The 17,454-nt window shown below is 43.7% G+C and overlaps 1 protein-coding gene across 16 annotated transcripts in view; it reads right to left on the bottom strand.

The window, feature by feature from the left end:
* Window positions 1-3,802: 3,802 nt before the first annotated feature.
* The window catches only part of LOC116426600 (putative receptor-type tyrosine-protein phosphatase mosPTP-1), a 519,051-nt gene continuing 505,399 nt past the window's right edge, over window positions 3,803-17,454 (bottom strand). For 10 of the 16 annotated variants that reach the window (XM_031975761.2, XM_031975769.2, XM_076368847.1 and 7 more), the window contains 13 exons: window positions 15,455-15,750; window positions 12,459-12,679; window positions 12,168-12,293; window positions 11,915-12,105; window positions 11,450-11,741; window positions 11,193-11,364; window positions 10,945-11,069; window positions 10,577-10,854; window positions 10,368-10,503; window positions 9,882-10,223; window positions 9,661-9,732; window positions 9,403-9,503; window positions 3,803-9,097 (listed from right to left, as the gene is read on the bottom strand). In XM_031975761.2, the coding sequence (XP_031831621.1) occupies window positions 9,028-9,097; window positions 9,403-9,503; window positions 9,661-9,732; window positions 9,882-10,223; window positions 10,368-10,503; window positions 10,577-10,854; window positions 10,945-11,069; window positions 11,193-11,364; window positions 11,450-11,741; window positions 11,915-12,105; window positions 12,168-12,293; window positions 12,459-12,679; window positions 15,455-15,750 (2,422 nt within the window). In that variant the 3' untranslated portion in view covers window positions 3,803-9,027. Of the gene's footprint in view, window positions 9,098-9,402; window positions 9,504-9,660; window positions 10,224-10,367; window positions 10,504-10,576; window positions 10,855-10,944; window positions 11,070-11,192; window positions 11,365-11,449; window positions 11,742-11,914; window positions 12,106-12,167; window positions 12,294-12,458; window positions 12,680-15,454; window positions 15,751-17,454 lie in introns of all 16 variants that reach the window. The other 6 variants (XR_004234947.2, XR_004234948.2, XM_031975778.2 and 3 more) reach the window with 5 other exon arrangements.

The raw sequence follows: 17,454 nt of genomic DNA, 5'->3' as shown, positions 1-17,454 counted from the left end.
CAAGTGATAAAGGGGTGACGAAGGGTGGAAATTCATAAATACATATAAGGAGAGGGGGTTTGTGCATTATTTTTTGGGTTTTCGAGCTTCGGGAGCACTAAGAACTCTGTTATTTTAAACTCGGAAAATAATTCATATTTTTTGAGTTTTTTTTTTAATTTGAGTATCTTGGTAACCGAGTTTACGGGCTTTCGAGTTAATTTTTTTAATCTACTTGAAAAATGTAAACAGTTCTAAGTTTAATACATTGACGCACAAAGGAACTGTAACAGTGGTGTTTCCGGAAACCTCATTGAAGTCTAAGGTCCGTTATAGTTTGAAAAAGCTCTGATGTCTATTTGTATATAGGCTCTCCATCTTCCCTTCTTCTCTATTACAACTTGCATGCATTATCATACAGTCATCGCATAAATACTTCTTACCGCTAAATGCATTGCGGATTACGGCTAAGATTGAAAATATTATTTATGGGTATACGTGTCTTTGCACATGGATACTCATATCGATTGTTTAAACTTTATATACGATGTCTATTATCTAAGAAATAATTATTGCACTTACCTTTGGATCTGGAATGATCGTAATAAAAGTAACATAAAAGCAAAAGTAAAAGGGACAACTTGAATGAAAAGTAAAACAGCAGACCCGCGTCATGATTGGTCAATGAAAACTCACTGTTATTTTTCGATAGTAAGAAGTGTATATTACTACAACATACTTGTGGGATATCGATTGCAACAATAATCGCATCGGTAAAATGGGATGGTTCGGGAGATGGGCATTGAGTTTCGTGATAGAGGATGCGGGAAAGGTAATTGAAGGGCGGAGGACGAATGGCGAGGGACGGGTTGGAGGTTCGCTACTTTTCTACACGGCGGATACGTATACAACAAAGAAAAAACACACACATATTTAGCTGTGATAATAGTTTGTTCGCATATCAATACGTGTCGTGTAGTCGCATTACCAGGATAGAGTTACAAGGATTCGTTTAGAAAAAGAAGAACGAAAACTGTTTTCCGGCGGGTCATGGTGAATCGCATCGAACGCGGGCCGGTTGCCACGTCGAACGGCGCCCCGTTTTCACGTCTCGAAAAATTATCGCAGGATATCATACATCATACATCAATCAAACAATACCGCTTCGTTGATTCGGCTAAGAAACAAGGGAATGGAATGTCTCTGAACGTTTCTGCATGTTCTCATTTGGTTCTTCTTAGTTTCTTTCCTATCTTTTTGATCGTTATCGTAGTATGTTTTGTTTGTTTTCGGTTTTGATTTTCAGTATTTCGTAACGTTTTCGTTCATTCGTTTTATCCGTTTTGAAGTTTTGTCTGAAACAAAAGGTTCCGCATGAACGATTGGCAGACGGTCGTTGGCAGTGTTTCCCTTGCGCAATTGGAAGAAAGTAAAATCGTGAAGATCACGAGCGAGGACAAATTGTCAAGAAGTCTGAACGAGCGTCAGACCGACACTTAACATTGAGTATTACGCAGGTAACTGGTTAACATTTATCTCAGAGTGTATACATCCATGCTAGCTTAGTATTTAATTGGTCAAGATACTGTAACGGTGAAAGGACATACGTATTCTTTTCTGCTTTCTTGGTTTACTTCGGGTTCCGTCATGACACACTAACAACCGTACGATCTCGAGCTCCGTTCGGTCTCCTCGAACAATTGAAAATCGTCACGATCGAACCGAAAAGAACGAGAGCTGCAAGAAGATTCTCCACCCGAGATATCGGTTGTCCTCTGTCTCTCTACGTTCTTCCAACGATTTGCCGATTATGCGTTTTTTGTACTTATTCCAAATTCCAAGGTCACGCGCAAATCGTAATGCAACTGCAGCCGCAACCTCCTTCGTCCCTTCTACTGCGTGCTACTACCGAATGATAAACTGGCTGGCGAACGCGACGAATTTCATTCAAAATTTAGGATTCGACTTTTGATTCCTGTCAACTGTTACGCGAAACGCTAACCAATCATATTTACAAATAAACAGGAGGACCAACGAAAAGATCTAGACCGCTAAGGGGGAACGTTCGCCAACGGTTGCAAATTATGGATATTTACAAATACAATAGGTTCTCTTAGACTTATTAGTTGACTTAATTGTACGATCAATAGGAAACGCGCAATGAACTCCTCGGGTTGTGTGTTCTCGCATTTTACAGAATTCTTTATCGATCTGTTCACTGTAACCGATGAATCCACTGCGTCCCTTTCAACGATAATGTCAGAACGAAATTAATTGACGGTTTGAGGTCGCTTTCTCCACCACGGAACTTACCAATCTCCTACATACTTTCATACTTCGATCCTTGAAGTGCGCGATATCTGTCTAGTATCGTTGTACTTCGTTCCGACCATATCGGTGGGCGTAAACCTATCTCGTTTTCTTTGTAAACTCAACGGTCGACGGAAGACTTGGGAAATGGCGGCGAACGGTGTCGCGGCCATTTTCCGCTCTGTTTGATTGCTCGTCTGCGTTTCGTAGCGATGTCGTGGCAGTTCCATTACGATGTTGCAAAAGTTTCACGGCTCAATGGAAGGTCGCAAGTCCAGAGGTGTCGTGGGATCCGTCGATTAGGCCAATTAAGGGGGTGGAACGCATCGGATGGAGTCGTTCCACCGATCGGTGAGGGGGCGCTGAAGCTTCTTCCCGGCGATAAACTCGGCAAGACGTATCGTCCACTAGAGCGCTACGCGATTGGCTGAATTCGATTAGCTCAAAAAACGACAATTAACACATTTAATTAGTCGTACACACATGAAACATCATGGATACGTATATAAACAGTTCTCTTATCGTAGGCCTGTGTGAATACTTGCATTTGAATGTCGCGGTCCGGTTTGACCCGATCGTCAAACGCGGCAAAAACCAATCACGCCTTAAAAAGGAAACAAATTACATACTCGAACACGACCACGTGAACGAAATACTCGTAGTACCATACGTGTATATATATATATATTTATATATATATCTACATATATATAATCGTAAAAAACATCGTTTCGTCGCGGTCCTTTTTCTATTTTATCTCTCTCTGGTTTTCTTTTTTTTTCTGTGTCGTTTTCTTTTTTCTTTTTGCGGTTCGTATCCGTTAATTCCGTTGCTGTTCGTTTGTTCTTTTTTTTTTCGTTTTTGTTTTCCGTTGTTTGCAGTCTTAGGATGGCGTGGCGTGGTACGTTTCCCGCGCGCGGTATCATCGATACAATTTTAATTATCGCAACGACCCCGAGAATTTTAACTCTACTGTACGACGTTAAACGCTATAACCGATTTCCCGATGGATATTACTTCGTAACCAGCTAATTTTCTAATGACTTTTTGGTCGGCTGTACCATCAAGCGTTCGACGTTTTCTCTGTTCGATTTGCCGCTCTCCTTTCTGTTCCCGTTGACCAGAATCGAAAGACATTCAGAAAATCGTCGACCATCGCGCGCACACGTTATGCCGATTCCGTTGACGCGCCGGTTCTTTGTCTGGTAGGCCTTCGATATGCACGATATACAGTCGTCCACAACATCGATAACATTTAGTCACTGGCGAACTCACGATGGCTGCGTCTGCAATACGTTCATCGTATCTACTCATCGAATTCTGTCGCGACCGTGTCTTATCGTTCCACTAATCGTTCCAACGGAAGTCAGTCAAACGAGAAGCGAGGTGCAACGGAAACGTAATATGTAATATCCGCAGTAATTCGCGAGAAACGGAACTCCGAAAGACACGTAGAAGAAGAGGAACGCCAACAACTCTCCTCGTTCGGGAATAAATAAAAAGTTTAATCACGTCCTTAGAAAAAAAGAGTCTTGTTATAAACAAAGCGAACAAGTTATTCGTATCATACAATCATATAAAAAAAAAGTCTTTTCGTCAGAAGTGATTGGAATGTTAGCGCGGTCTCTCGATACAACCCGGAGACAACACCAGTACGTCCTTCCGCGTTGATTGTCCAACCCTATCCTCGTGCACGCGACGAATAATCGAATAAATAAAAATTTCGAACAAGAAGAGACAAGGAGAAACGAAATGTAAAAGAACCGGCGTTCAGACATAAACTAAAGGAAGCTTACATTCAATTTCTTTACGCTGATCGGACGAGGAATATCACCGTTCTGTTAGCGATTTGCATATGGCAAAATCCTTGACGACGCCATCGTCAAATTTCTATCCCCTGTACGCACGACGAACAGCTGTAAACGCAGCCACGCGTCGATTCGTGCGTGATAAAAAACCCGAACGCCCCGAGTACAGAGAAATAACGAGATGGCGAACGGTTCGGTGGGGGTTTAGACACGCACGGTCGTTACACCCCGTCCGCGAACGTAACAAAGAGAAAGAAGGGAAAGTAAAACCGTACATACAATGTGAAACGAAACGAGAAACGTGTGCGTCCTCGATTACGATTGTGTTATGCTGACTAGACTCTAAATTATCATTCTATACACATCCTATCGTTAATCCTCTCGAGTTAATTATGTATAATATTTATATTATGTATAAACGATGCGCCAATCGGTTCCCGGGCAGATTTCGACGCGGGAATCGCTCGGTTGCGCGTGCCGCCCTCTCTTCGTGCGCTACGCTCATCGTCGTTTATCAATTTTTGTTTAAATCTATATATATATACATATACATATATATATTTATATACGTAGATATATATATAAACATATACACATATATTTAATAATAATTTATATATATATATAATGTATATAGATCTGTGTAGGTACATTCAGAGTTTACGGTGTCTCTTATCATAAAATACAGTACAGATCGCGTGCGCCCGCGCGCAACGAGGGTCATCCCCGTGGCGTGTACGGGGGACAAGCGTTGCCGAGCATCCCCCGATTCTCGTTGCGCTGTTTCGCTTCGTTAATATTAGCGAGCCGCTTCGAACGACACGATTAGGAGGGACTGGAATGGCAGCGTTGAAAATCGGTGCTTTCAACCGCCAAACTATCACACGGCGTCTATTCACGGGGAACCCTGTCCACGGTCCGGCGAATGGGCGGGTGAAACGCATGCGCCGGTCACGCGAGAACTCGCGTGGCGGGAAATTGGAGAAAACGCGGTTTTACACAGTTCACAACGATATTTTCCTTCTTTTTTAGCATCCCCTCGACCGTCTCACATCACAAATATCCGAACATAATAGATTTATATTTGTATTTTCATTCGTCTTTATATACCCATATTTATATATATATATATATATTTATATTTATATTTATATACTCTTCCCTTTTCGCTGCTCGTCATGTGTACGGCCCGTTCCCTCGCGCGATTGTTTCTCATTCGCCACGCGGTCGCCTTAAGCACTAACAATGATCGGTTCGTTCGCAAGTGAAACTAGATTTCTACCGGAGCCTAGACGCTCGTCGTCGTCGATATTCTTTTTGTTTTCTAGAATTCTGTGGTCGGTATTGTTTGCGTGTGTCTGTATCTATGAATTACACGGGGTGTCCGAAAGAAAACAGTGTACACACAAATTTCACGTCTGCCTGGACCTAAACGGTCAACGATCGTCTCCGTTAACTTGGATTGTAAAATTTATATGTACCAACGTCCATCAACGGCACTCAGTGTCCATACATTTTCGTCGGAACACCCTGCATAAGTATGTAATGTGGATGTGTGACACGAGAACATGTATACGTGTGCGCGTGAATGTGTGCCAGACACGTCTTTCCACGGCTGGTGTGCGCGGAACATATGGTCGAGTCGTTGATTCGCGTCCGATCATTCTTTAATTTATCGGAACGAACGATACACGCGCCACGTGGTCGTGCGCGGTATGGAACGCGATCATCGACTCTTCCGCATCGCGTAGGGAGGGATTCGCTGAATTAAATCGGTCCAGAGGAATTATCTATTTCCATGACAGCTGGCCCTCTCGAGGACACAGCAGCGTCGTCTCGTTTCTGTCCGGCACGAGTTCGCCGCGTCTCATCGACATCTAGTTACGATGCCCGTGATCGAACGTCACCGTCGACGATCTCCAACGATCGTACCTGAGGGATCGAAACCCGAGACGATCGTTCGATCGCGTGCATCGCTTCCGATCAGACGCTAAGCCCAACGCCGGACGTCGGCTCGGTTTCTCTGATTCGCCGGAAGCGCTAGCGCCTCCAGCCGGTTTCGCTTCGTAATAGAATTCAATCGCGGTGTCTCGGATTAAATTTCGCTTGTGTACGCGGACACTAGAACGTATCACTTGTTTTTCATTTACTTTTTACCAGACTAATTGGTCGAATAGGAAGAAACAGTCGAGGATCTGTGAATCGAGTTTCCGTTGCGGCAGCGGATCTGTCGTAGACGAAGATGCTTGGGTATTACTTACGAACGCAACATTGATGTTACTCGGCAATTCTACTTGTGAATGTCGATGATCGGAGTACTTTGCTACCATCAGCACATGGAACGTACTATCAAGTTTCTGATCGACGGAATGTAACATTCCGTTCTATCATTCTTGATGACTGTATTCGGCTGCGATGGGATCAAGTATTCTGATCGTTAACGCGTTCACCGTTTCAGAATGAAGTTGATCGTTTTCATTCTCTTTCCCTTCAAGTGCCACTACTTTGCCACCTTTTCCTCTTTCCCTCGGCCGTCGTTTTATGTTTCTTAGTTTCGTCGACGAGTCGAAAAGGTAGCAAAAAATACAATCGATGTCACGACGATCGCTCCGATGTATTTGCCTCCTATCTTTCCGACAAGCGAACTATACCCTATGACTTAAGTTTTAGCCGAGTCCTCCTCCGGGGTGTTTCGCTGGGCTCTTGCGAAATGTAGATCGACGGTTGGATTACTCGGGCACAGGTGTGCAGATCTCGATCAATCAATCGATCCCGCGTCCTATACCTTCGTTCCTCGCGCCGACCAACCCGGTGGAAGACACGTAATTACTTTAATGATTACATCGATACTGAGTTAAAACTGACGACAAAGTTTAAGATCGCCTTCGTTACGCGCGCCTTATTAACACGTACACTGGTTGCATGCACACACATATCCTTTTTTCTATTTTTTTCCTCCTTATTTTCTGGTTTTTCTAGATTTTCCTGTGTCTTCTCGTACCCGTCGACGACGATTGGCAATAAAATCATGTGACGCACCGGCTTTCCGGATAAGTTCGATCTATACACGTCGAAATATCTTGTAAAAACGGGATACAGGGGATTGAGGGAAGAGGGTGGCGGTCGAGAATCGTTGGCAGGCAGTTTTCGATTTCATTATCACGTGATTCGTTTGACTTATCGTTACGGTGTATATCGTTAAGAATCCTAGATGAGAACAGTCTTCGGCGTTGTCGGTAGAAAATGATCGCGCGGCAATGGGACCCGCAGCAGTAATGATCGGCATCGAATCGTGAACGTGAACTTTCGTATGTATGCTTGTAATATGTAAATACGTGTGCGTGTATAATACGTATCGTCTTATCTGCGTTATCACAATATGCGTGCGGGCGAGTCACGCACGATCGCGTAAAAATCATTTAACCGGTACACGTGGCGCATCCACCGAATACGATCGCTGCGCCACGGAGAATCGTTAATTGTTCGAACGCTTAGGATTGTCGTCGCCGTAGGTTTCACATCGTGTCCAGCGCGTCTCGATGAATCGATCGGTCGTTGATCGCGGGCAGTTCGTTCAAATCGTTCGATACGCTCATCGCGATCTCTTCATTAATCTTCGCACGGATTAGTTGATTATTCATTAATTAAACGGAGTTCGTTGGGAAAGGGGCATTTGCATCAGTCATCATTCACACTCACATTCTTCCTCCGCTCTCACGATGTAAAAGAACAATTATACACGGACGTTACACGTATAACACGTTTACACTTAGATCAATTATTAGCATTCGATAGAGTTTAATTCATTAGCGATCGAGTTCTTGCGATCCGTTTGAATTTTCTTTTTCAGCTGTTTATTCGTTTATTTACGGTTAACTTCGTTTAAGCATTTGCGTCATTCTGCGCACGACTTTGATCGTGTGTGATCCGTGATCATCGCGTTCCCGATTTTTTCGTTCCGTTCCGTCTGCAGACTCGTCCGACCAGACTCAAAGTCGTGCGAGCCGAGCTGACCGCTCGATTCGACTGTTTGGATCCTCAATTCCTTGTGACATCGCATATTTCGAAGCGGTGGAAAGAGAGAAAGAGATGCAAAGAGTCACACCGGACCAGCGATTAAGTTTCCTTTTCGACATGCCAACTCGTATCTCCTGTTCTCTCGCTGTCGCGATTATACATAGCAGCGCGCAATGGAACGGGATTGACCCCGATCGATAGTACCCTCGACTGTTGAATGGAAATCAGAGAGAAGGGCTTAAAAACGAAACGAGAGCGAATACAAGCGATTCTTTGGTAAAGAAGTGGTCGAATGATCCAACTTATATAAAAGTACATGTCTATACGCATTTATGGCCGTGCGCGAGTGTATATGTGTATGTGTATGGCCGCGTGTGTATATACAGATATGAGGAGTGTACACTTACACAATGAAACAACGATCGACGGTTGGGGGGACCGGCGGGCGTGTCTCAGCAAAAGTGTTTTCTTTTTGTCTTCTTATTCGTCGTCATCACATCATCGTCATCATAATTATCATCATTATCATAATTATCATCATTATCATCATTATCATCATCATCATAATCATCATTACCACTATCTTCATCATTATCATCATCATTATCATCATCATAATCATAATTATCATCATCATCACATCACATCACATCATCATCATTATCATCATCATTATCATCACCATTATTATCTTCGTCTTCTTCTTCTTCTTTATCTTTCTTTTGTTTTGGCACCCAGCGCGCTACCGGAAACCGGGCCCCCCGGATTTATACCCTATGCCGCGTGCACGCGTACCCTCTTACTTTTTTTTTCTCGTCTGTGTGTTCCCGTGAGAGTACGCGTGCACCTATTTGACGCGAACGATTAATAATAATATTTACACGGAACGTGCTCGAACGGTTTCAGGAAAATGCTAAAATCGAGTCGCCGTCCTTCCGTTTTGTGCGAAGACGTGTCCAATCCGGAACTCCATTCGATGGACCCTGCGTTTGAAAATAAAGAAGAAGACACGTGTTTAAACCGCGCTGTTTGTAGTCTAGTCGAGTTGCAAATAGTAAACCGAATCTGATAAAGATTTTAACATTCTGCCTACTGCCGGTTTTTCGACAGTTTTTTTTTTAAGCCGGACTATTTTAATAATATTTATGAATATATTTGTAAATCAGCTGTTCTTTTGAAAACAGTTGTAGGTAGTAATTTGCCTACAACATATGTCGGCTGATATTGCGTTAGATCTAGGATCGCCTGGTTATGGATTCTGATCGTTCGACTACTCAGAACTGTGTACCTGCTTTGTGCCGAGTGTTTGTTTTTGGTGTTGACGAACAGAAGTGCTGTCTCGAGAGTTGTACAGGCTGATTTTGAATGTGTGTAAGGCTCGAGTGTTTGCTTAAAATTGATTTGAATATACACTTATAGATGAAACTGTTCGTGGAGATGATTCAAGATCGTTCTACCTGGGTCTTGAGATCATCTTCAGAAGGATTTTAGTTTTATGTAATTGTAAAATCGAGACACTTCTCTATAAATTTAAGGAAGTACTTACAGGATCGGGATTACACTTCGGACAGTGCGGAGCTCGATCGGTTACAGCGGCTCGGACCGGCTCGAGGAGACACTGCAACCGAAGATCGGCAAGCATCATTGAGGCAACATCTTGCAGCTCGTCTCCATACCTTCTGGCGGCACGCGCATGCTGCCGTTAGTGACGTATCCGTTCGCGTCAACGATCACGGAGACGCTTCCCGGATGATTGTGATAACTCACGTTCCGATGGGTCATTACGATGCTTTTCTCGTGTTCGTTGGCCGCGTGGGTCGACAGACAGCTTTCGCTGCTTCTGCTGCTGCATGGCTCCATCGAGTGGTCTACTCGGATTGGTATCGTGTAATCGGACATCGAGTTCACCTCAACTGTCGCGTATTCGCGGATCATTGTCGGTTTCGGTGAGTAATCCATTTGCATGTGTTGCATGGAGGAAGTCGGCACATCTGACGGGTCCGTCATCGTGGACACGTGGCCGTTCGCCATGGAATATAGATCTGGCTCCTCATGGCCTTTCGATGACAACATGGCTTCTAGACATTGGTACAACAGCATGTAATCCTCCTATTAAAACACAGAAATGTGTTAATTTGTTAGATTAAATATGATTAATAATTAATATTCTGACTAATCAGCATTCAGAAGTTATGTTGAAATATTACATTGAAACTATTGTACAATGCATTAAAGATTAAGTCTGAAATACACCTTTGATCGGAAGACTCCAGGTCGCTTCATGTACAAGAGTTTCGCGAACATGTATATGTCGGCGCTCTTCTCGAACTCCAGTTGCTTCTTCAAAGTTGTAAGGAGTATGAAAACAGCAGCTTCAACTCCGCCATACCTGAAATAAGTGATAACGGATGTTACCTCTCTACTGAACACGTGTTATAACTTTGTGTACCTAGAAATCTTACCTATCCATCACGACGATAGGACCGTTTTGATAGTCCCGGTGTAAATCATGGATCAAAGTGACAAGTGGACGTGGATTCGTGTTATGTGGCCAGAAACAGGGATGGGACCGTGGTCCTTGGACGATTTTGGCACTCAGTTCGTAATCGTCTTGCAGGGATCGGACTGCGACCTCGCGGAGGATCATTCCGCTCGCGGTTTCCTTGATTCCACAGGATCGCACTCGGAAGGTCTCTGATTCTAGATCCTTTCCTTCGGTTGGCCAAAATTCGGGGTATTCCTAAAAGTGGAACAGTTCCAATTAAAATCTTCATTTTATTTTCCATTTTTTTAAATAGAAAGTAATGAAAGTAACGTCTAAATGACTTACATCGTTACATTCGGTTAACATGACCACGGTTTGCGCATTGTAATCCCACATGATCTGCCAGAATTCCATGATCGTGTTCTCCATAGGATGTTGAGTGATAATGAATTCTCGATTACGGTGAAAACCTGGAAAACAAGATTACCTTGTATATCGATAGTATAAATGATATGAGAAAAGCTTATATGGAGTTAGGAATGATCTTTGGTTAAATAAATTTATTGAACTAATAATCGAACAGGAAAATTTACCAGCAATCCATGTAGCGTTGATGTAATCGCTTCCGTCGACTCCTGGTTTCGGAGTTAGGTGAACGCGAGCGGTCTCGATAGAGATAACTTCTTGATTGCGATTCTTGTGGAGGTTGCAGGGTTTGATCGCTGATACCAGATTGAACTCCTTCGGTTTCCAAGAAGTTACCAGCTGGAAGTAATTAATTATAATCTAGTTGGAGAGTTTGGTTATCAAGGAATACTTCGGTCTTGGGACAAATAAGGTAGAGTAGTACTTTATACTGTGCTTCCAGGTTATTCCACGCGTCAGTGTTGGTATTGTTAGGATTTAGCATATCTTGAACATATTCCATTAGGTTGTTCGCTTCAATGTTGGTCTCACCGCTCTCAATAGCCTCTTGCAGAGCATGATGGATGAACACGTACTGTTCTTCGGTCTGGACCAAGAAGTTCCGTTGCGTACGGATGTGTTTCAAGAATCCAAATACGTTCACCTCGTTCTTGCACTTGGCCTGCTTCAGCATTGCGTCTATAACGATGTAGGTGCCTGTGCGTCCAACTCCAGCACTGAAAGATACAAAATATTTCAATTTTGATAACTTATGATACAGTGTTCAAAGATAAACATAAATTCTTTGATTTTATCTGAGTGTCTGACAAGTTTCTTGCTTCCAAAATAGCTACTAATAAAGACTAATCTTATCTTTAATTGCATCTCTTGTTTTTTTCCTATTTCGTACCTGCAATGAACAACGATCGGCCCTGCGTCTGGCGGATTGGCATTAGATGATTTCCGGATGAAGCTTAGGACTGGTAGAGGATGTTCTGGTACTCCATGATCAGGCCAACCGGTGTAATGGTACTGCCAAACGGTACGCTCGCCCATGTTCACGCCGTTCTTCCTCTTCTTCACCTGTGACGGCATAGGCGACTTCGAAAATTGAATAAAAATTTTCTCATCTAAATCACATGCTTTATTATGTATAGACCAACCTTTAGATGACGAATTTGAAGAGTGCGGATGGTATAGGTCGCCATCACGTCCTCCCTCAGCAGGGTTACTTGAATATATCCGTAGGTCTCAGATCCCTTCTTGGGCCAGTACATATCACATTTTTTCTACGATTCACACAAAAATAAGAAATATTGATTAAACAATTTTCATCACTGAAATCTAGTGAAAAGTGTATCAATGAATTCTTAACTGTTATTAAATAATCATTAATTTTTAGGGGATCAATAAAACTGTTGTAAAAATGAGAAATGTTGGATTCATGTACTTACGCGTCCACGTTCGACGAGATTGGTGATCATAACGATGATCGACACCCTCTGCTCCCACACCATGCGCCAGAATCCGTCGAATGTTGGCGGTAGAGGACCCTGTGTACCGATATAAGCGCGTGCACGCTGCCAACCATCGATGTAATTCGCGTTTACGTAATCGTGGCCCTTCTTGGGCGGACCTCCGCCGCATGATAGCAATTGTACCCTGGTGTGATCGTCTGTGAATCAATATTAAATTGTAAAGTTGGAATTGCCGACTCACAACAATCATAAACATATTAAAGATCCTTCAAACTTAATTTTTGATGACCACCTTTTAAAAACCACGATGACGATTAACCTTCCCATGAACGACCAGTCATTAAACTCTTAATATTTAAACTGTTCTGCGAGAATTTTTCTTCCGAAAGCATGAATCGACTGCGATATTTTCGCAGGAACACAAAAAATTGTTAGAGGAAATATAAAAATGGATATCCGGTTGTCTGCACATGGTTTTACGACGATCGAGGTCGATTGTGAACAGTTCAATTCAGGAAATCCGTAGGATATGCTTGCAGATTTCGATCAATCAGGTGATCATGCATTCGCTGCTTCGTCTCTCGCTGCTCTTCTCGCTGATAGGCATTAACGAGCAGTGCCGCGAAGCATCTGTGACCTCATTGTCGACTGCTGCCGGTCAGTCACATTAAAAGCGAACGAGAGCCGCTCGTTAATCCGATAACATTGCGAATGAACGAGGCTTACGATGCCGTTGCACCGCGAATTTCGAGTCGCCGCGGTCCGTTCGAATTCGCGGCCAAGATACCCCTTATCGGGACAGTTTGCGGTATCTTATCGTTGGAAAATTGCGAAGGAGTTTCTTGTTGCGTCTTTCGTGAAGTGTTCACTGATAAAGTGCATCGGAACGTATTTATGCACACCGCAAACGTGAGGGGTGTGCAGAAAAATATCGAGCATACTATTCGGTGTGTTCAAATCAATATTTTATCAAAAATATTTCAACCAAGAGATGCGAATTTTATGATCCTAATATAACCGTTTCAAATATTTTTATTTCAGGCAAGATCAATTCTCATGTTTCCGACTTCTCTATTCGTTCGTTGAATAATAAGTAAGCACACTTGTAACGATAACTACGTATAAAAATTCATGAGAATAATTTAAATACATCAAAATAGACTACTTAACTTCCATAAGTATATATCTAGTGTATCAAAAAGAATTTCGAAATATATTCATAATGGCAATCAGGCACACTTTAATGCCGAACACTTTAACGCTTCGCGGTGTAATAGTGAGGAGACCTGATTATTCGATACTGCAGCGCCGAGATAAATGAATCACTTTAGATTCTACTAATCGAGTGCGCAAGTACTAGAGAATGTTTCGACGCTCTCAGCCTAATATTTTAGCACTCCGTACCCCGGGCCCTTTGGTGCTTCAGCACTTCAACAGTGAGTGCGTAAGTACTTCGACGTTCTAGTGCTTCGGGACGTAAGACCGTGATGCTCCAGAATTCTCTAATAGTATATCAATGTTCCGTTTTCGCAAGTTTCAATCAATTCGTCTGTCAATCGGAGATCAAAGGGCTGCGCGAAACGATTTGATATAGTTCAAGCGACGAACGGATGAAATAGATAGACGAACTGTGACGGGTTTCACGAGTCACGAGCGATCATCGAGGCCGGCTGATTTCACGAATCACGACGAAAGCCGCGGAGTTAGAAAGCGAGATCGAGAACAATTTCAGCTCCATTGGAGACCGCTTCCCCGCGAGGTCGGTCGACCGGCCGGCGCGGCATGGCGTTGCGACGATTGCAGACTTCCGATACGCGTGACTACAATTGTCGCATTGTGACGGCTTCGTCTCTGCCCCGGCGAAGGTGAAACGTGCGTCAACTGGCTCGACGAGCCGACGAAAGGCTAAACGCGACGGTCTAATTACTTCGGAACGAAGGAGGAAGAGGACATTTACAAATGGGGGAAAAATGACGCAGCGGCGGCGCGGAACTAATCAATTCGACGAAGAGTCTTTAGTCGTTTCCAGTTGGACTGTGATCAATGCAGCACTAAATCCCGTATTAACGGTTAACACTCGTAGTCAAGTAAAATGTTTCTTCACGAATGATTGCGGTTGAATGTTTAGAGTGTGCGGAATAAGGAAATTGATCATTGATAAGGAGCTTTATAACTGGTATATTTGATTAAGGTATTGAAGTTATCCGGGAATGAAGTTTCCTCTTCGGTGTTTCCAGATGGAATTGATCATAAGAATCCATCGGAGGGGCTCGCTATGCAAACGAGATAGTTTCGATCGCGACTGCATGGAAGATAACGCGCAGTATCCGCGACAGTTCGTGGGGCCGGAGTAAAATTAAACGGGCCGATGTATCGCGACGATGAAAGGGAAACTCGCATCGTTTAAAATAGAAGCTACCGCCCGCGCAGCGGCAGAAAGAAAAACAGGGGCGGCAACGTGGTTCTGTCAAAACCGCGCGTGGAAAAGCTCGAAATAAATTTTACAGACGAAACCGCGTCCCCGCGATTTAACGCTCCAGCATTTCCACAGAAACGTTCCGAGAATATTTTAGATGGCTTTTGTGCCGTCATCATAATAAATCATCCGTAACGAAGGAAACCAATTTTTGGCCAACCTTAGGAACTTCAAAATCATACTGTACCATTTTCAAATATTCTACCGCTCGAAAACATTAAATTACTTCATTATAGACACAATAGTACCTCGATTAAATTCTCCTTGGCAATCTTCAGAGTAGTGATTATTCGACAAATCAATAACTTTGATTTTTAGATTATCTTTGAATTTCTCTTCTTGGATTATTTATCAGAAATGTTAGTCGCCAAATTAAATAGGACAATCGGGGTTCTACTGTACTTCTAGCAATGCTAGTCTGTCGTCCGAGGTAAAACTGAAAATTCTCGAGTCAACGGAAGTCAACAAAGAATCGGTAGAAATAAACGGTACTCACATGCCAGTATATTCATGTATCGGTTCTTCGCTTTGTTCTCGACGTACTGGGAGTTCTCCGCGGTGAGTTTGCCGGTCTCCGATTGAATGAACTCGTACTCCTTGCTGAAACCGATGTCGCTGTCCGCGTGTAGGCTCGCGACGTGCTGCACGAACTTCTGTATGGCGACCGCGGTCCGTTCCCCGTCCTGTTCGGTGTTTTCCCATTCCTGGAGCGTGGGCACGCTCCGGGGCGGATAGTCGAGGAAGTAGTAAGCGGTGTGGAAGCATTTCCTGAAAATTGGCCTCAGGCAAGGCCTGATGAGTTTCACCGTAAGCATGCATTCGAACGAAAAAGTAAAACAACAGAACGAGGAGCGCAAGGGAGACGTGAAAAGAAGAGAGAAAGAAAGCAACGGGACGAGAAGCGAGGAGAGAAAAGAACGGGTTTATCGCGCAGTGAAACGATACGCCGTTATCAGTGTCACCGTAGCGGCTCGCCGCTGAAAGCGAAGCGAATTGTACGCAATAAACAGATCCAACGGAAATCCGACTAACGTAACCCGGCTCAACAATCTACAGAAACCTCCGAATAATTCAGGGATCTATTCTTTTCTTATCGTTTGCGATACGTATGTCGCGATACGCTCGCGTTCACGGTTCCTCGGAGATCGACTAACACTAGGTTTATAGAACGCGTCAATTTCACGCATATTGTATTTTATAAATTTGATTTGATAAGTGATCACGTTCATTTTCATTGACGCAATTACACGAACATGTATCTGAACTACTTTTAAACCTCGAGTTTCTAAGATGGAGATGTACGAACATCAAACTTTCTAGGAACAATGGTACAAAATATACAATAAACGTTCGTAAACGTAGTGTTAAGAAACTCCTCGGACACTTCTCCACTCACAACTCGAAGTACTTCTTCATCGCGTCGACCTGCATCTCCCGTTATCCATGATAAGCGTGCACTGCGTAGCGTACCGACCGATCGGTACCAGATAATTGCGGCCGCAGATTCCTCCTCGTCCCGATCGCGAGGATATCGAGCAATCCGGAAGAACCGTGACACAGATATTCTAGTTCCTGTTACGATGCGTTCCGCAACGGGTCGCGTTGTCTTGTATCGATGGCCTTCAGCATCCTTCGCGAGACGACTGAAGGAAAAATCGAATATTGTCGTCCGGCAACACGTGCTCCGTTACACGAGCACGACCTGCGCTACGTGTGGCTCCCGTCGATCTGCCACGCGAAACGCCGCCGCTCGGCTGGGAAGCCTCACTTCGATGTCGTTGCCGACTGTTATCACGACCGATAAGCGGTCAACGAGTCGACGAGCGAGAAGAAAGATTTGCGGGGGAGGGGAGCGGAGGCGAACTTCGAACGAAGTAACACCGAAAACGTCTGTCAGTCGTTTTTGTTGTTTCCCTATATCATTAGCGGTGCACCGTTAATTGTCGATTTGAAAAGGATTGAAGATTTACGAGAATATGTGGAAACTTCGATGTTTCCTATTAACTCTTTTGTTGCCGCGGAATGGTTCGATAAAGTAGTTTCCCTATGCAACGTCGCGCGATTCGTACAGGTCGGTGAAATGTTCAGAAGTAGCGGGAACTATTTCGTTTTCGTTAGTTGTGACTTCATTTTGTTTTACAGAGGACGGCGAAGGAGAAATAGCGTTCAGGGAGAAGTAGGGAAGAGACACGCATGATCATGGACACTTGTGTGACTAACCATGTTCACGGACACGTGATGTGGTTTGCCTCGTTTTATCGTCCATGCGGCTATGCTTTCTTTCTGTGGCGCGTGGTTGAATTTTAATGAGACGCGACATTTGCCCCCCGTAAGGTCTCACCGGAATTGTGAGACAGAGGGTATAGTCAAACTTTTGACTCGAAATTTAAACGAGACAATGAGCTGAGGAAAACACAACGGAAAACTGGGTTGCATTGATTAATGAAATTTTGTACACCTCCCGGACGATTTTAGTCACTGTGAGTAACAAAAGAG

This window comes from Nomia melanderi, chromosome 6 (assembly GCF_051020985.1).
Source record: "Nomia melanderi isolate GNS246 chromosome 6, iyNomMela1, whole genome shotgun sequence".
Classification (NCBI taxonomy): domain Eukaryota; kingdom Metazoa; phylum Arthropoda; class Insecta; order Hymenoptera; family Halictidae; genus Nomia; species Nomia melanderi.
The sequence above is the reverse complement of the archived record's forward strand: the minus strand, read 5'-3'. Positions and strand labels throughout refer to the sequence as shown.